Source organism: Nelumbo nucifera, chromosome 8 (assembly GCF_055504915.1).
Source record: "Nelumbo nucifera cultivar China Antique chromosome 8, China Antique-T2T, whole genome shotgun sequence".
In the NCBI taxonomy this organism is placed as follows: domain Eukaryota; kingdom Viridiplantae; phylum Streptophyta; class Magnoliopsida; order Proteales; family Nelumbonaceae; genus Nelumbo; species Nelumbo nucifera.
The window spans coordinates 19,740,063-19,760,633 of record NC_142656.1 but is presented as its reverse complement, the minus strand read 5'-3'; the positions used below and the strand labels follow the sequence as shown (position 1 = coordinate 19,760,633).

The following is a 20,571-nucleotide window of genomic DNA, read 5'->3' as shown; positions in this document are numbered from 1 at the left end:
ACCTACTCTTGAAAAGATCTTCTTGGGCGGTTGTGCCCTTTTTTTATCTTTTGTTGAACTTTCTCGAGCTGTTTGGCTCGGTTTTTTTTTTATGGCATGGCAGTCAAATTTCTCTTTTCTTCTAAGTATGGTGTGCTCTTTTTATTTTTATTTTATTTATTTATTTATTTTTTTACTAAAGCGATCTCATCACTCGAGCTATTAGAGCTACATACCCAAAGTAGGATTTTTCGGTAGTCGGTGTTTTAGCCCTTAGGCTGAGGAGGTGATTTGTACTTCGGTTGGCCTTATTACCTAGCTAATATCAAGTTTACCATTATCAAGTGGCCTCCTAAGGATCTTGTAACTATTGTCCCAAACCTTGAAGCAGCTGGAGTTGATCTTCGACTCTATCATGACTACTTGAAAAGGATATTGGCGAATATGTTGATATAAGTAGTGATTCATTCAGTTTGATTGTGTGAATATTAGTGCTCTCTTTTAATTCTTTTCTTGCTTCTGCAGGTTCATGACACATCGAACCATTGCTTGAGTTTGCAGTCATGGAATTGTGGTCTCTGTTGGGATTTTCATGTCTCAAAAAAATATTATTTCTGTGTAAATTAAATGGTATTCACTTTTGATAAATGCTTCAATGCCTGTATGTGTGTCTTCAGGTTGTGTTTGAGTCCGTATTTCCTCCTCACACAGCACACACGTTGCAGAGTCAATGCACGGGTGCAAATGGGTATGAGCGACCATCCTTAATTTGAGGAGGAAATTCAGATTAATTCGTTGTGTTTGAACTAGACTCTCTGTCTCTCTGTTTAGGGTATATTTTTTTCCTTTTAATTCCTCCTTTAGACATAAGAGTTAAAACAATATTTGATAGGAGATGGAGTTGTTAATTAATTAGTACTTTTTGAAAACAAATTAAGGAAAGGTTTTAGTATAAAGCATAAGCCTCAAGGGAGGTTTAATTAGTTTTTTCAAAAGTACTTCCTTTATTGATATTTCATTAAACCAGCAAATTAAAACGACAGCAATAACAACTAACTGAAAAGTGAAGGAACACAAACAGACTAAAGACCAAATACTATAGCACACAGGGCAGGAGACACAGTAGCAAACTAGAGAATGGCCCTATGTGAAATGATATTATAGGCTGCCATGACTGAAAAAATGATATTCAATGGTATTGGATATGAATCTGAACTCGCACTAACCATGCTGGGTATTGGGTAATTAAGGTCAAATCTCCATTAATGGCCCTATGTGAAACAACTAAAGAATGCATTTGTAATATCATTTATGCAATTTCTATGAGCAAATTAATAGTTCAATATTGGCTGAAATAATATTACAACTAATTATTAACTTCTAGGGTTTGGTCAACAAAGGTGGCCTTCCACTTATATGGGATTGTTCATAAATGGGGGATGACGATTATGGGCATATTGGTACTGTGGTGTTAATAATTAAAAGCTAAGTGGGAATTATGTATAAATATTATTGGTTAAATGGTTTAGATATACATAGATATAATATATAGAATTATAACTTTGACAACGGTATTGGTCTTGGTGTTAGTATGAGTTGAAATTGAGATGATGAATTGATGCCTTTAGCATCAATTGAGAGAAAGGCTCTTATTAACCTTTTTCATGGTTGGCCAGGAATCACCTAGGCTACGCATTTATTCACTAGTAAAAACATTTTCCACATTGTCCATGTGTTTTAAATCCCACCATTTTTTTTTTTTTTGTCATGTGAAACTTGAGATCTCTCCATAATGGGTGATGTAGCAGCCATGTTTTGACTGGTTTAGAGAGTACATTAGACTACACCATTTGATGAATCAAATGTCCCTAAAGGCTTAATTTGGAAAGAGTATAAATACAAATTTGTATAGTATAAATACATGTAAAATAATATAAAATACAAGGTTTTTCACTCTACATATTTGTATTGGTACTTCTTTCGAGGCTTAATTTAGAAAGAGCATAAATATAAATATATATAGTATAAATACATACAAAATACAGCACTTTGCACTCTACTATTTATACCAAGGTTTTTAAAACCGACCCGGATAACGAACCGATTAGGGGTCCAATTCTCGGGTTGAATGGTCTAATCGTTCGAACCAAATGGTCGGCCCGTTCTGACAAAAAATAAAAAAATTAAAAAACAGTCAAAACTGTTGTACGATTCAAATGATTCAACTATTCAGGTCAATGATTTATTGATCAAATCAACGCTTTTTGGCAAAAATCCAATTTTGATGAAAAATAAAACCGATCAACTAATTGATTCCTGATTTTTCTGGTCCGACCATACGATCCAGTCCGATATTAAAAACCATGATTTATAGTACTTTATATGTTCAATGGAGAATAACATATGCCTTTTGGCTTTTGTAAAGGCATGTCCTGTAACATCACCATTTGCTTTTTGCTTTATGCGCTTAGCTTTTTTGAATCTTTACATAAAAACTGACCCAGACTATAGATAAGGAAAGATGAATAGTTGAATGGTTGATTTCACCCAACCCCATTACAACTTATATGATTTGGTCCACCAAAGAAGTGGCCTCTTGCTTAGATAACTCATAAATGGGATATTGACTGAAGAAAATAGTAATACTAATTAACATGAGAGCTTTTTGTGTGGCTGTAATTCATCAAGACATTAATTAATTAATTGGGACTTGTGCTATGGCTTGATCTTGCTGTGTCGACCCTAAGAAACTGAGATAAATTGATATCTTTTATATAGAAACATAGGCTCCCATATATTTGGTTTACTCCCATAATATATAAGCTATTCTCTCAATTCTATTCTCATATATAATCATTGTTATTATTTTTTGAAACTCTTTTTCACCACTCTTATTTGGTCGTATTTAGAGGTGTAACTTGGGGCACGATACGTGTTATGTTGCCCTTCCTTGGGATAATTTGGGAGGTCGGCCCGGCATGACCCACGGCCCAAGCCTATGCGGGCCTGTGCCGTGTCGGGGGCGGGATTGGTTCATGGGCCAAGCCTTGGGACAGGTCAGGCTGTGGATTAGGTCAAAGTTATTTATTTAAAAAAATTGAGAAAAAACTTAAAATTTTAATTTTTTATGAATTTTGATATATACAATTGCTTATATATACAATAATTAAATAAATTAATATAATAAAATTGAAAACAATTGTTTATTTTATTAATATATTATTATATAATTATAATTTATATAAAAACATTATATATTATATATAAATATATAAAATATATATAAATAATATATATGAGTCGTGCCATAGGCCGTAGGTGGCACGGCCCGCTCGGTCGTGCCGTGCCAACCCGGCCCGTGGACCTAAAACCCCAGGCCCAACATGACCCACATGATCATGCCGGGCCTGACACAGCTCGCGTGCCATCGTATCAGGCCATGCTGGGCTAGTCCAAAATCAGACCAGGCCGTGCCAAGCCACGAGCAGCACGGCCCAATTTACACCTCTAGTCGTATTTATTGGGCCCCTCGATGTTTGGAGCTACTTCCATCCAAATTTGTTTTGCATAATTACAAAACTTAAAAATATGAATATCCTCTGGTCCTCCACATCTAGCGAAAAAGCCATCAATATTTAGATCATTCATAGGAAGTAGGGATGCAAATGGACCAGATCGGATATAAATTAACGTATATCCGAATCTAATCTGACACGGTAAAGAGCCAATTCGATTTGATCCGAAGACCTGATCGGATTTCATAATTATGAATTCGAACACATAGCTTAAGTTTGAGGAATTAACAAAATCAGATATGTTGAGAAATAAATAACAAACATGGTGAACTGAACAAAAAAATTCACTTTTTGAACTAAATTGCCCTCTCTTGTTTTACTTTTCTTTATCTTCTCATTCTTCAATATTCTATTGCTCTTCTTGTGAACTTCGAACCAAGGAACCTTGCTGAGAAAAGTACTTTAGCAAGCGTTAATAAAAATAGGAGAGAAATCCCCATTATGAGAAACTCGATAAGGAACACATAGCTCAGTATATCTGAAGCTATATAGAGCTACGGATAAAGAAGATCCCGAATGCTACTTGAAGGTGTCGCCATGGCTGGACTGGTTGGTTGTACAGATTTGAGATAAAAGAGATAGTGTCGTACATGTTTTCTTAGTACTTTCTCCTCCTTGGTGCTTCTTCACTATTTGTATGGTCCACAAGAAAACGAGATCTCCTTGACACCGACGAAAGCTCAATGGATCACAGCAAACTTTGCGGGTTAGAGAGTAATGAATAGAATATTATACAACAGCTCATATTCAACACATGATTAAGCTTTGGTTGGAAGAGATGAAGAATCATTGCAAGGAACAACCATAAAGTCTTGGATCTGAAGGTCGAGACCCACGCATCCTTGTTGATGAATAGCTTGTTCAGTTTCCGGTCTACAGGACTCTGTTTAATGCTTCCACAGGGCCATCATCGGCGTTAATGAAGGCAAGTTTGAAAACTTTGAGAAGAAACCAGAAAGTGAGCAACAGTGCAAAGAGTGATTTGATGAGAGAGAGTGTGGGAGACAAGTAATGGATGTAGCTTTTAATCAGGGGCAATTTGGTTATAAGATGGATTTTTTCATTCCCGGTTCCCGCTCACTGTTTTTACAATATTTTTTTTTCTAAATAAGCCTGGTTTTGTCAACTCATCAAATTTTATTATTTTTGTAAAAAAAACAAATATTTTTTCACCTATTTTCATCATATATACATATTTTTATAAAAAAATAATTAATATAACAAATTTATAAAAATGCAATATAAATAATATATTTATAAATAAATAAAATATACGAAAAAGTCAACAACCCACACTCTGCAGAAATCATTTGTATTATAACTTACTCTGACTTAGCGTCTGTATCACCTTCTTCCCCACTTCCGTCTAACTGCATGTAAGTTAAGCGTCGACCTTGGGTCTGTTTAGCAATTGTAACATCCTTTTTTCAGCAGTAGGCTTTCCCCTAACCCTCCCCCACACCTATGCATACCTGCATTCGAACTTAAACTCCACTTCATCCTTATTCTTTCCCTCTAGTGCAAACCCCCTCCCCCATTTGACTTCTACTCAACATCGACCTCTTAGTCTCCTTGTCTCCCCGTTCCGTTTCTTGAACTCAGGTCCCCACAGAGAACCCATTGGGGCGTGGATACAACCATTTTCTTCATGTGAGGATTAGCTTTTAGTGGGGATGACATCAAAAGGTAAAGAAGTTGCCAGCATGCCAGTCATTGCACATGACACAGAGGACATAGAATCCTTCTTCGCACATGCAGTTAATGTAGGGGTGGATGAACAACCACCCAGCTTTGATCCTATCAAGGAGGCGGAGCAAGTTATCGGGTTGACATTAAAGGGACGCATCTTCCCGTGTCAACAAGTTAATGAAGAGACTCTGGCCAACTATGTTCGTTTATAGTGGAAAACATCAGTAGTAGTGATCGTTCGTTTCTTAGAAGGAGGCAGACTCGAATTCTCATTTATAAACTATAGTGACCGTCTCATTGCACTAGAGGGGGGGTCCCTGGTTCTTTCATTCAAGCTGGATCCCCCTAGAAGAATGGAGTGGCTCACAGACAGGAACAGTAGAAAAAGTTTGGACCTACAAATCCACATGATTCCTAGAGGTACAGTTGAAGATGGTAGGGTTTGTTTTCTTGCTAGCACAGCGGGCACCATCATCCCAAACCAAGTGAAGTGAAAATCCCCACGGGCTAGCTACTGAGAGGCTTATACGTACGTAAAAAAAATCATTATTGATCTACATAAACCTCTCCTCACAAGCCACTTCATATTCTACAACGGCAAGCCAGTATGGCTTCGCTTTTGCTACGAACAGCTCCCTAGAATTTGTGCTAACTGCGATCTAATAGGGCATATTTGGAGTAATTGTAAACGTTTGGACCACTCCGTATCAAACTACAAGAGTTTTCTTGAAGGTCATACTATAGATTATCCGGGAGAATGGAAGTTGTAATCTACTAGCAGTGGTTTTCGGCAGGTCATCATCGTCAATGCAACTGGATTTCGACGAAGGCCAGCAGTGTCAGAACACTAATCAATCTCAATAGACACTTGGCAAGTTAGAACTTGCTATTGCCTTGCATGATAGCCACCCCTACCCCTGCAAACAAAGGATGTCGCATTCTATGCATGCATGCTCACCATCATCATGAGAATAACTTGACAAGTAAGCCGCACGCGCAACAACAGCGCACGATATGCCAGTATAGCGTGAAACTAGAAATTACTACCCACTATTTCACCAAAACCGGTGGTTTGGGAACCATTGATCTACTCATGGGGAAAAGGAGACGTGTCAGGACAATAAATTATCATTTGGATCAACCTACTCAATCTCTTTGGGCGGTTCGTAATGGCCAAGTTTCAGACTTTCTTACTGGACAGATTTTACCTCCTAAGATGCTATTAGCTAGGGCTATGCATTCGGTTTGTTCGATTAAAAACCAAACCGAACAAACCGAATTTTATAAAAACAATATACTGTATTCTAAAACCAAACTTCACCTAAACCGATCAAACCGAACCGAATTTTTACCATTACTTGATTATTTCTTCCTAGATTTTACATTTGTACTCTATTGAATCACAAACAGTTGAGTCTGGAAAATGGTCAACTCGAACAATGAAATAACCATGGTCAATTGAATCACAAGCCATACTCTTCTAAGTTCTAACAATGAAATAACCATGGTCAATTGCAAGGATTTATAGCAAGAAAAAATGGAAGAAATTGGGTCCCAATAAGGTGGGAAGATGAAATAGCCTCAAGAGTTCTAACTATTTAGTGTTTATTTTCTTAATGAAGAATAAAAGGTGAGAAGTTCCCTAACCTTGTCTTCACGCTCTGAACCGGTCACCGTCGTCGCCTTGCCGGAGTATCACTTGCCGCTGCCGTTGGTGAGTGACTGAGTGGTGCGGCTGGTGCTAGACTGAAGAGATTAAGAGAAGACGAAGAGAAACTCAGAAATGAAGAGAAGAGAGAAGACTGAACTTTGAAGAAGTGAAGAGTAGAAGACAAAGAGAAAAAAAGAAAGAAAGTGATGACTGAGAGTAGATTGAGCAGTGGGCAGAGAGAGGCGCAGAGGGAAAAGCCGCATAGGGAACAGGGAACTGGGAAGGTCGAAGGGAGACTGGAGACATGACACATGAGGCATCACATGTCGAGCTCGAGGGTTTTGACGTTTTGTGTTTTGGCCTAATGGCCTATAAAATTACTAATTTACCCTTAAAAGTTCGATTATTTCAGTTAACTGAACCTCTAAATATCAGAACCGAAACCAAACCCAATAATATTAAAAATCGAACTGAACCACTTAAACCGAATTAACGATCTGATCAAACCGAAACCGACATTTCGGTTTGATTGTACTATTAGCTAAAACCACACAGACATTATTAGTTCCGCCTGAATTTCAACAACACTACTCAATGCCCATAACACCACAAAGAGATATCCAACCATTAAACCTGGGTTTACTGAATTCATCTGATGCTGGTGTATCCACGTCCCCGATGTCTCTCTGTGGCGGTGACCAGTTCATCACTAACTGTTTCATTGGCCCAACCCCAAATCCCTTGTTTCATCAGGTACATCTCTTCCCCTCTTATTATTTTCACAACATTATACATAATCTTGTCCATCTCAGCCTTGTTCTTCACTACCATGAAGTTCATTTCTTGGAACATTAGGGGAGCTGGTGATAATAAGAAGATTCGTGAGCTACGAAAGCTAGTTAAACAAGAAAAGTTGGACCTTTTATTTTTAATAGAAACCAAGCTAGACTGGCAAAAAAGTTCCACCCTAGCGAAGAAGCTAAAATTTAAAAACTTTATATTCTATGAAGCTTCAGGGTTCTATAGTGGTCTTTTCTGCGATTGGCTGGATTCAAACTCATTTGACATTCTCCATGTCAGTACTCACCTAATTCATCTCCAAATCTCGAATTATCCGCCCAACAATCCTTGGCAATTATTACTATTCTATGGCCACCCTGCCCGGCATCTTCGCAAAGATATCTGGCTTCACCTCACACAATCACAACAGCTCACTAACCTACCTTGGCTCCTCATAGGAGACCTCAATGATATTTACAAGATGGATGACCGTAAATCCTTTAGAAATTCCAAACCTTACCTCTCTAAACATTTACAAAAATTTGGCCTAGTGGACTTCGATTATGTCGGACCTCCATTCACCTGGACAAAATGGCCAAAAGGGAGCGGTTAAAGTGCTTGAAAGGTTGGATCGGGCCCTAGCTAACCCCCTCTTGGTGCCAATTATTCCCAAACACCCAGTTAAACCATTCCCCAATAACCACCTCGGATCATGGGCCTATCGTCTTAAACACCTCATCTCCAACTCCTCAAAGGAAACCACATTTTCATTTTCAGCCTTTCTAGGTAGAACACCCTGCTTACAAACAAATTATTTATGCCTCATGGAGTCAACCCGTCCATGGCTCACCTGCTCATCAAGTCATCAACAAGCTAAAAACTTGCTAACTAGCCCTCAAGCAATGGAATAAAAGACATTTTGGCCTAATCCAGGACCACATCCGAAGCATAGCTGAGCAAATCTCAACCTTGCAGTTGAGAACCCTACGCAATGCAGAGCAAGACCAACTTCAATCACTGTTAAAACAATATAACTACTAGCTCTTGAAAGAAGAACAACTTTGTTGTGGCTCAAAGAGGGTGACAGAAATACCAAGTCTCTCCTCAGATTTCCTAATTTGGAAGCATAATGCCATGGGTGTCTTCTTTGTGAAATCAGCCCACCAGCACTTTAAATCATTAGAGGACTCTCCTTCAAACGCCTTCTTTGAGTGGAAGCTCAAAGTTCCTCACAGATTCCAGGTATTTCTATGGAAGTTGTTGTCGGATGGTTTGCTCACTAAAAACAAGTGCGCGGCATGGCTAAGGGAGACTAAGAGGTCTTGCACTTTCTGCAACCTCCATGTAGAAACAACCCACCACCTATTTTTCTAGTGTACCTTCGCTTGTGCAGTCTGGTGTGAAGCCCAAATTGGCTTAAACCCGACTCTCATACAAAATCAGCCCATGCATGTCATTATCAAGGACTGGTTCCAAAGCCTCAATACACACCATGGTAAATCACAGGTAGTTCAAAGTCTAAGCTATTTCAACATCATTGCCTATCACATGTGGAAAGCACAGAACAAACGCATATTTGATAACATCGTGCAAGACCCAAAGCAAGTGATCAGCTCATCTTTGCATTATATACTGGACGAGGCCCCAAACCCATCACAACCCCAACATAACATCAATCCATCTCATAGAAATAATGCTCCAACACTTTTTATTGATGACTCTTTTGATCCAGATATAGGTCATGCAGGACGAGGGTTCCTCTTCCAATTTCCCAGCGAGCAACTTACCATCGCAGAAGGCACTCCCTGTTGGGCGATCAACAGTTATGATGCTGAAATCCTAGTGTTATTAGGGGGCTTAAGAGAAGCCCAGACAAATAGAACCAAAGAACTATGGGTATTTTCTCACAACAAAGCTTTGGTGGAGCTATCAGCAAATGACAAGGTAGTTGCACAAGAACCACCTTAAAAGACTTATCTCTTCTTTTGATACTATATATATTTTGTGCATATCTATAGACAGGATAACCACATGGCCCACCTATTTGCCTATATATCATGCAAAGGACAATTAAAGTTACACTACAACTCTAACCCTGGATTGAATCGTTATTCTCCCTATATATATATATATATAAATAACATATATATTGAATTGAATCTTTTCGAATTGATAAGAGTGATCCAAATATCCGAATAGGTGAGATCTAAATCCAATAAAATAGGATCGAATCTCGAATTGGATGGAACCAGAACCTAATCATTTGCACCCTAGTAGGAAGTCTATTACTTAGAAAGAAGAAAAAAAAAAGGAAAACTTTCAATTTAAGGGGCCAATTATATTCCACTTAAAAGTCTCATGGAATTTCTATAGAGGGGCGTAATCATAGTTTTTAGTTGACATCCATAAATTTGATAAGTATGGGCATTTCAGACATTTGGCTAATATTTCGCTATAACCGTATAATATAATTTTGAAAACTTCGTGAGGTTGACTGTTATTATTAAAAACTTGTTAAGCATGTACCTGCAAATGAAAAATAAACAGGTGGCTTTATTAACTTAACAGAAATTTAAGGGGATTTTTCTGTTAAAAGTGGTCCAACTGGTTGAACCGGGCAATAGAAGACAGAAACAAAATAATAAAACCCAAACATTTGACCTTGTCTTTCTCATTCCAACTCTCAGCACGCTGAGACTAAGCCACCGGCGGTAAACTCCTCTGTTTTTCCCCTTTTCTTCTAACCACCTATAGTGAAGAATGGCGTATTGGATCCTGTCCTTTTGCTGCAGCGGTGAATCATCACATCTCCTTACATCAAAAGCCACTTGCTACACCGCTGCCATTGCAGAATGTCTTTTGCCATCAAAAGGCACTCACAATCCCACTGGCTTTTGCCTCTCTCTTCTAGCATTGCTTACTGCTGCTTGCATCGCTAGTTTCTTAGATAAATCTTCCATCATTTGTTCCTCTGTAATATTTGGGTTAGAGACTTTCACCGTATACCACCTAGGTTCCTTATCTGGCTTGTGTTACAACAACTATCAAGGATTCAGTGGCAGTGATGTTTTATGCGAACTCGAACCTTCAAGTATTTTCCCCATTTGCCTTGTTTTTAACCATCTCCATCGCACAGTACAGGCTCTACAATTTGTTCGGCTAGCTTGTTCCTAGTCAAGGTTGTCATGCACTCAGCCGGCAGATCAAGAGCCCGAACCCAGAGGAGTTCAATAACCACATCTTTTGGGTTAATGTCTGGGCTTCACCCTTTTAGCAATAGTGGATATTCTTGTGCTCAAAAAGTCGATCCTATCAACAGAAATCCCTGATAGAAGCGAAGAAGAAGAAGTTAAGAACTTACCGCCGGTTGCCGGACACCGGTCTCCGATCATCGGTTGATTCTTAACTCCGAATGTTGATTGCTGTAGTGCCGGTGGTTTGGTTACAGAATGCTGAGGCCTGAGAGACGGTGGGAGGGGGAGTTCGAATGAGAGAGAAAGCCCAAATGTTTTGAGTTTTATTGTTTTTCTTTTGTCATTTAGTGGAGGTTTCAACTGGTTGGCCCAGAGAAATCCGTTAAATCCCTGTTAAGTCAATAAAGCCACGTGGTGCACGCTTCCCGTGAACCAAAGGGATCACAGGATTTGGCCTCGGGAGGTTTTCTTTAATTTACTCTTTGCTGCATTTTTCGGAGACGATTGAGATTTGCGTTGGGCGCAGAAGAGGTTTCGTTGGCGCAATCAGATCACTTCCATGATAACGGTTGAGCACTTCCATCTCTGTGAATCTGTGCTTGGTTCAGAGGAGTACGGGAGGAATATTTCGAGAAGCAGAAGAAACAGATCGGATTCATGGAGGTGCCGATCTCATGGGACGCCCTGCGTAAACAGGTACTACGCCTTTCCCATTCCCGCCAAAATACAATCACATACTCGTGTGTGTGTGTGTGAAGATCCAGATAGGGCTCAGTTTCTCTTTTTCTCGATTTTCGAATTATTCGTCTCATAGAATTTACGAATGGGTACGAGAACCGGCGCTTCCAGAAATTTGAGCTACTTGTTGCATGATATGTGCATTTATCCTTTTTTTTTTTTTTTCCTTCGGAACTATGGTTAATTAAGTGCATTTTTAGTTTTGGATCCACGGAGTCTTTTTGAAGTTAAAAAGATCATGTGCAAGTATTTGATTGAAGAAAATATTCTAATTTAAAGGAAACAAAAGTCCCCGTTTCTGAATTTTTGACACATTTAAATTTTTTAATCCTTTCTTTTTCATTCTTTGGAACGGGGAGTGTATGAAATTCAAATCGAGATCCTACATACTGTTACTTTCTGGTGTTGCTTGTGCTGCTGGATGAATGTTGAGTGCATTGTGGATTCAAATGCGAACCAAAGCATGCATTTCGATGTAAAAGTCTGAGGCTGGTACTAGTCTAGAATTGGTTAGAGAATTGCTTTCATTAAAATTTAATTTTTTCTCCTTCTACCTGTTTATAGAGTTGAATAAATGGGGACACCTTTTATTGTTTTAACTTTTAATTATACAAATGCAGGCAAGAAAGCTTGAATCTCAGTTGGATGAGCAAATGAGTTCTTATCGTAAGTTGGTTTCTGCAAAAGTTGATGATGCAGATAACAACGATCTTGAATCTGGTATAGACCGGCTACTTAAACAGCTTCAGCAAGTGGATTCACAGATGCAAGCCTGGGTATCATCTGGTGGTTCAGAAATAGTTTCTCATACATTGACTCGTCATCAAGAAATTCTACAAGATCTTACTCAGGTATTGCTGCTTTTCATTAACGGGTCAAAGCCTGTATAAATGAAACATAAAGTAAGCCTGTTCCCTTTTATTTTGTTTTCTTTTTCTTTTTATCATAATTATGGAGCAACGGAAATGGAAACTTGTCCAATGAGTTGGTGTCTGCCAAGTGCTAACTCTGTGTCTCACATGATTGAAGTGCAGGAGTTTTATCGGCTCCTCTCTAGGCTCAGAGCTAAGAGAGAACATGCTTCACTCCTTGAGGATTTTAGAGAGAGTAATCAAACAAGAGTAGATTTGGAAGAAGGTGGTATTTCTGAAGAGCAGGCTCTTCTTAAAGAGCATGCATCCATCAGCAGAAGTGCAGGACAGGTACTTGTTTTTTTTTTTTTTTTCAGGTATTTGAATACAAGTAGTAGCATATCTGCTGTTTTGGTTCATTATGCTTATCTTAAGCGCCCATAAGAACTACCTTATTGAAGACCTCTGTTCCAACAATCAATGATAAGCTGACAGCTGGCTTAAGAAAATGTTAAGCTGATAAGTGTATACCATGTACTGATTGATAAAAGAGGTGTGGTAACAATGTTCAATCCAGGAAAAGGATACCTAATTGGTCCAACCATCCAAGTAATTTAATCTCTTATGAAGGACTTGGACAATAGGAATAGGCTTGAATGTGAATGTGAACTCATTTCAGAGGAAACAGTGGTGGAGGTGGCCTGCATGATGCTGCGATTAAACATAAGTCACAAGGTTGAGGGTGAGAGAAATGAATGGAGACTATATGGAAACATATTTGGTTGTCTGAAAGAAATAGACTCAATATCAATTTTTATTTATTTTTGGATAAAAAATGGACTCCTTATCAAATTAGGAATCCAAATTCCAAAACAACTATATTTTGATTATATTGACGACATGTTAAAGAAAGGGTAGCAAAGATGTGAATGCTGAGATAGATGAGTGGAAAAACTAGAAAGGATAGGATTGGAAATGAACTTATTTCAAAGGAATGTAGGAGTCGCTCCAATAAGTGATGAAATGAGAGAATGTATATTGAGATGGTTTGGTCATCTACATAGAAGACCATCTACAACACCAGCGAGAATAAATGATCTAGAAGAGCTAGGGTAGACCAAAAAGGACATGGTAGTAAGAAATGATTTGAGGGCAGTTGGATGAATTCAGCACTTAAATCCTCAAGAAAAGTTAGGAATTAGGGTTTAGAAGAGGAGAATTAGGGATGGAACAAGAGATAAGAGAAGAAAGATAAGAAACAAGAAGAAGAATTGAGAGAAAGAGAGAATAGGATGTGGGGTTCTTGAGAATCCAACACCCCTTTTATATTCTGATTCAAAATAATAACAAGTTACAAACATATGACAGCTCTAAAACACTAAATATATGAGTCCCATTGGGTCCAACAGGACATGATATAAAAGAATATAGATAATAATAATGTAAAAGCCCAATAACTAAGGTCAGCCTGTCAATATGGCCCATAATTTAACAATGAATAAGGCACTGAGAAGAGTGGAATGGTGGAGCAGGATCAAATAGCTGACCCCATATAGTTGGGACAAGGCTTAGTTGAGTTGAATTTGGATGGGATGTTTGAATTTATTACATCCTTAATTTCTTATCTCAATTCTCAAGTTAGGCTAAAATGCTGCCAAAAAATGTTAGGCTAAAAAGCTTTGGTCCGATGGGATTATCTACAAGCACATGGATTGTATCAAGATTGGGACCTGATAATTATATAAGAAATGGGGAGTAAATTGTGTTTATTTATTTATTTATTTTGATTGGAAACAACAACTTTCATTAAATTACAAACAGTCCCGAAAAAGGTTCTGCCTACTAACTCCTTGCTTTGCTAAAGTATCAGCCATTGCATTGGCTAATCTCCTAGTCCATTTAAACCTGACTTCAAGCTCCATTGTTAGTTGCATAATCTCCCTTACAGGTTGTCTAAGGGACCAGGCACCTAAGCTGTTTGTTTGCATCAGTAGAAGTTCAGGACTGTTATCAGTCTTGAACCCTAATGGATTTCAAGTTCGAAAATAAGAAGAAAGGTAAAGAGAAAAAAGGAGGAAGAGGGAAGAGAAGCAGTAGAACACAAGAGTTGAAAAGGAGGAGCAGAAGCTTAATGTTCTGCCGCCGCCACTTTAATTAATATTTATAGGTTATGCTCATTACATGGAAAGGACAGATCTGCCCTTAGTCTTTACATAACAAATAGAGCAAAAATAAGACTGAAATAAATAACAACTAAATGACCAATAGCTAACCCTAGGTAGACTAGAACACCTTCTACCCTACGAACACAGTGGGATCGTAGCTGTGGGGCCCACATACATCAGTGTTCTCTACACTCCCCCTCAAGTTGGGAATAAATGTTTATCATTCCCAACTTGGATAGATCTGCCTCTAGCTTCTTCCGTGGTACAGCTTTGGTGAGGATATCTGCCAGCTGCATGTTGGAGGTGATGTATGGGAGACACACTTCTTGTGACGAGACCCTCTCTCGTACAAAGTGTCGATCAACTTCAATATGTTTAGTCCTGTCATGCTGCACTGGGTTGTGTACTATATTAATAGCCGCTTGATTATCACAATACAGCATCAAGGGCTTCTCATACTCAATACCCAACTCCCCAAGTAGTGATCTCAGCCAAAGAATTTCAGCCACTCCGTTAGCCATTGACCTGTACTCAGCTTCAGCACTAGATCTGTGGACAACACTCTGTTTCTTACTCCTCCAAGAGACCAGGTTACCTCCCACAAGAGCACAATATCCAGAGGTAGACCTCCTGTCATCAACACTCCCAGCCCAACCGGTATCCGTATGGACTTCCACCTTCATGTGGCCATTGTTCTTGAACAGTATACCTCTACCCGGGCATCTCTTCAAGTATGCTAGTATTCTTTCTGCTGCTAGAAGGTGCGTGGTTCTAGGAGAATGCATGTACTGACTGACAACACTAACTGCATAACTGATATCTGGCCGAGTGAGGCATAGATATAGGAGCTTTCCCACTAACCGCTGGAACATAACTTTGTCTTCAAGCAGCTCCCCACTCTCTGCACTAATCCTGTGGTTTTGTTCAATGGGTGTATCTGCAGGTTTGACACCCAGCTTTCCAGTTTCAGCCAACAGATCTAGAACATATTTCCTCTGAGAGACAAAGATCCCCTGTTTAGATCTAGCAACCTCAATACCCAAAAAATACCGTAGTGTACCCAGATCTTTCACCTCAAACTCTTGATGAAGGAGCTGTTTGAGGGACTCAATCTCATGGTTGTCATTTCCTGTCACCACAATATCATCAACATATACTGCAAGTAGTGTTAGTGAGGACTTCACCCTCTTGATGAACAGTGTATGATCTGACTGGGCCTATACATAACCGAACTTCCCAAGGGCTAGTCTGAATCTGTCGAACCAAGCTCTAGGTGACTGCTTCAAACCATACAATGCCTTATTGAGCCGATAGACCTTCTTACCTGCCTCTGTATCATAGAATCCAGGAGGCAATTGCATGTAAACCTCTTCCTGCAAGTCTCCATTCAGGAAGGCATTTTTAACATCCATTTGGTACAAAGGCCAAGTGTAGTTTGCGACAAGAGATAATAGAACCCGAATGGTGGTCATCTTGGCTACCGGGGCAAATGTCTCCAAGTAATCTATACCATAAGTCTGAGTGAATCCTTTTGCAACTAGCCGAGCTTTGTACCTCTCAATGGAACCATCCGCATTGTGCTTCACAGTAAATACCCATCTGCATCCAACTGGTTTCTTTCCTTTGCACCTCTCCACTCCGAGACTGATAGGGCTTCTTGCACTGTTCTTGGAATAGGGACATTAACAACGGAAGTGAGATAGGACCTGTAGGAGGGAGATAGGCGATCATAGGACAAAAACCGGGAGATGCAGTGGGCTGTAGATGTGGTGCAGTGCCGTTTTCCTTTACGGATGGCAATGGGAAGGTCAAGGTCATCTGCAGGGGGTGAGGTAGCAACAATGGAAGGAGTCTCTGTGGGCCTTGGGACTGTAATATTTGGACTTGGAGCCACAGAAGAGGTTGGAGCTGGCCGGGACTGCTAATGACCGGGATCAACCTGCCTGCATCGCCTGTGATAGACTCTCAACTCCCGATCCCCTTGACCACCTTCGCTACTGCAGCCATCATCACCCACTGGAATAGGTAAGGGAACAACCCCAAAAGTATTAACCCTGCCCTCACTGCACTCCCCTTGAAGAAAAGGACCCAAATCTCCACGCTCACTACTAATATTAACCCTGCCTGTATTAACATGTGTAGTGTCTAGCTCTCCATTCAGCACCTTCTCCCTCACAAAGTGACAGTCAACCTCAATGTGCTTGGTTCTTTCATGAAACACTGGATTAGAGGAGATATGAACTGCAGCCTGATTATCACAATAGAGCTTCATTGGAGTGTTAATGTTGTACCCTACTTCCTGTAGAAGGTTCCTTAGCCACACTAATTCACAAGCGGTGTGCGCCATAGCCCTATATTATGCTTCTGCACTGCTTCTTGTCACAACCGTCTGCTTCTTACTTTTCCATGTCACCAGGTTACCTCCTAGAAACGTGCAATAGCCTGTAGTAGACCGCCTATCAGACATAGAATCGGCCCAATCAGCATCAGAATACCCTTCTATTTCAAGTTTTCCCCCACTCTTGTATATCAGACCGCGACCCAGGGCCCCTTTTAGATACTTCACAATTCTCAGAACCGCATTCCAATGAGGAATCAAAGGTTTTTGCATGAACTGGCTTACCACACTAACTGCAAATGAGATGTCTGGTCTGGTAATGGTTAGGTAGTTCAGCTTGCCTACAAGACGTCGGTATCTGCCAGGGTCTTCAAACACTTCACCCATATCACTACTTAGCTTGGTATTTGTGTCCATGGGTGTTTCAGCTGGTTTGGCACCCAACAAGCTTGTTTCTTCCAGCAAATCAAGCACATACTTCCTCTAGCACAGGTTAATCCCATACTTGGATCTCGCTACCTCTATCCCCAAGAAGTATTTCAGTTTACTCAGATCCTTTGTCTAAAAGTGATCCTGCAGATAAGTCTTCAGCCTGTCAATACCAATGTTATCATTCCCAGTAATAACAATATCATCTACATACACCACCAACAGTATTTTTCCTCCCGGAGAGTCATGACTAAATACAGAATGGTCAACTTTGTATTGTTTCATGCCAAACTTCTTTACCACCTCACTGAACCTACCAAACCATGCTCGAGGAGATTGTTTAAGCCCATATATAGCCTTTCTTAGTCTGCACACCTTACCATCCTCCCCCTGAGCAACAAACCTTGGAGGTTGCTCCATGTAGACCTCCTCGAGTAAGTCACCATGCAAAAAGGCATTCTTGATATCAAGCTGATATAGTGGCCACTCATACATGACTGCAAGAGAGATCACAACACGAACTGACCCTATCTTAGCAACCGGTGAGAAGGTCTCTGTGTAGTCAATGCCATAGGTTTGGGAGTACCTTTTTGCAACTAATCGCGCTTTCAGGCGTTCAACACTACCATCAGGCAGATACTTAACCGTATAAACCCACTTACAACCAACAACTTGCTTCCCAGGAGGAAGAGCAGTGAGGTCCCAAGTATGATTATGATGAAGGGCTGAGAGTTCTTCTTCCATGGCATGGCACCACCTTGGAGAGGCAAGGGCTTCCTGGACATCTTTAGGAACAATAACTGATGATAACAAGGTAACAAACTGGCGATGGGAAGCGAAAAGGTGAGTAAGAGAAACATAATTAGAAATGGGATGAAGGGTGCAAGTACGTTTACCTTTCCGCAAAGCAATGGGTAGATCAATCTCAGATGCTAAGTGGGGGTCTGGTGCCGGATCCGTCAACGGAGATGTAGCCGGAGGAGTAGTAGCTGGTGCACGTGGGCGATGTGTATACACATGACGGATAGGTGGGCGTTCAACAGGTGGTGGCACCGGAGGCAAGGATTTGATCACGACTGGAACAAAGGGAGAAGGATCGGGAATGGGAAGTGGAAGAGGAGGAGGTGATGAGGAGGAAGAAGCATCACCAGACCCCAAAAAGAACGGAGTACACTCAAAGAAACTGACATCAGCACACACAAAGGACCGTCGAGAACCAGGATGGTAACACCTATACCCTTTTTGGGTCCGAGAATAGCCAAGGAAGATGCACTTGAGAGAACGGGCATCAAGCTTGTCGTTCCCGGGACCCAGATTATGGACAAAACAGACACACCCAAAAACTCTCGGCGTAAGAGGGAACGGAGACAAAGTAGGAAACAAGACCTGAAACGGAGACTGACCATCAAGGATGAACGTGGGCATCCGATTAATCAAAAAACAAGAGGTTAAGCACTACATCACTCCAAAAAGGTTTGGGAACATGCATGTGATGCATTAGGGATCTTGCTGTTTCAAGGAGATGGCGATTCTTTCTCTCAGCCACCCCGTTTTGTTGTGGGGTGTAGGTACACGAGGTCTGATGTATAATGCCGTGTTGGTCCAGGTATTCCTGAAATGATGAAGATAAATATTCGCGGCCATTATCAGAACGAAAAACTTTGATGTGGGTACCAAATTGGTTACGGATTTCAGCATAAAATTTTTGAAAAATGGTAAACAATTCACTTATTTCTTTCATTAAATAGAGCCACATCATCCTTGAAAAATCATCCACAAAAATGACAAAATATCTATATCCATTATATGACATTACTTTATAAGGACCCCAAACATCTGAATGAACTAAAGAAAAAGGACTCGACACACGGTTATCAACCCTAGAACTAAAGGGAACACGATGGTGTTTCCCAAATTGACACGACTCACAATCCAAAACAGAAAGCTGACTCAAGGACGGAACCAAGGACTTCAAGACTTTGAGCGACGGATGACCAAATCGGCAGTGCCACTGGAGAGGAGAAAGAGATGACTGGAGAGCTGTTGAAGTTCTACCACCACCACCGTCAAGATAATACAGTCCACCTACTTCATGCCCTCCACCAATCTTCATCCCCGTCTTAAGATCCTGAAAGACACACATAGAAGGATAAAAGGTAATGGAGCAGTTAAGTGATTTGGTCAGCTTGCTAATAGACATAAGGTTAAAAGGCAATTTAGGAACATACATAACTGATGAGAGGGATACAGGATCTAGGTCAACATTACCAACACCACAAATTGAGGATGTGGAACCATTAGCAAGGGTGACAGATTGTGATGTTGAGCAATGAGATAAGGAGGAAAACACACCTGGAGTTCCAATCATGTGATCGGAGGCTCCAGAGTCAATGATTCTGGGATTGGGTGTAGATGCCAGACAAGCCATACCTGAGTGAGCAAAAGTCGCCGTGTTCTACTGTGATTGGATAAACCTCTCATATTCATCATGGGGAACACTCACCATCTCCTTCATGGGACCATCTGTGGATGTAGGAGGCAACTGGTCAGATGAATGATTCTCATGTCTAAAGTTGGAACTTGAGTCACCGGTCGCGGCATGATTGGCCCAGGTTGAGGGAGGACCATGTAGATCATAACAATAGTTGATGGTATGTCCATCCATACCACAATGAGTGCACTTCCTCGGGCCTGAGCTACGTCCTCTACCACGGGCTCCCCCTGAATCTCTGCTCCCAGTACGACCACCACCACGATTATGAGTAGACCCACCATTGCCACTTCGGCCATATGCAGAACCACTACCACCACCACGGCCAGACTGAGCTCCCCGAGCTCCACCTCTACCACCACGGCCTCTCGATGCAGCAAAGGCAGATCTATCTGAGATATTAGAGTTCTCAGTAGATCCGATAGAAATCCTCCGAAGTTGAGCAAATACCTCTTCTAGGGACGGAAGAGCTAATCCCCCTAATATCTGAGCCCGCACTGGTTCATATTCAGACTTTAGTCCCACCAAAAATCTAGTTACATCAAGCTGCTCTCTCTGTTGTTGCTGAATCTTGACATCAGAAGTGAGAGGATGATAGACATTCAACTCATTACGTATGTTCCTCATGTTGGCATAGTACTCCTCAAGACTCTGATTGCCCTGTTGCAGATTAAAGTGCTCTTAATAAAGC

At 40.5% G+C, this 20,571-nt stretch overlaps 1 protein-coding gene and 1 long non-coding RNA gene across 7 annotated transcripts in view; one reads left to right on the top strand and one right to left on the bottom strand.

The window, feature by feature from the left end:
• Positions 1-3,825: 3,825 nt before the first annotated feature.
• Positions 3,826-7,294, bottom strand: LOC148789711 (uncharacterized). The gene is made up of 2 exons (XR_016079340.1): positions 6,891-7,294; positions 3,826-4,437 (listed from the first exon to the last, which is right to left on the bottom strand). It is a non-coding gene; the product is annotated as an uncharacterized LOC148789711 (long non-coding RNA).
• Positions 7,295-10,325: 3,031 nt separating this feature from the next.
• The window catches only part of LOC104589068 (Golgi SNAP receptor complex member 1-1-like), a 48,802-nt gene continuing 38,556 nt past the window's right edge, over positions 10,326-20,571 (top strand). For 4 of the 6 annotated variants that reach the window (XM_088893685.1, XM_088893686.1, XM_088893687.1 and 1 more), the window contains exons 1-3: positions 10,326-11,564; positions 12,227-12,457; positions 12,641-12,808. In XM_088893685.1, the coding sequence (XP_088749811.1) occupies positions 11,526-11,564; positions 12,227-12,457; positions 12,641-12,808 (438 nt within the window). In that variant the 5' untranslated portion in view covers positions 10,326-11,525. The other 2 variants (XM_088893683.1, XM_088893689.1) reach the window with 2 other exon arrangements.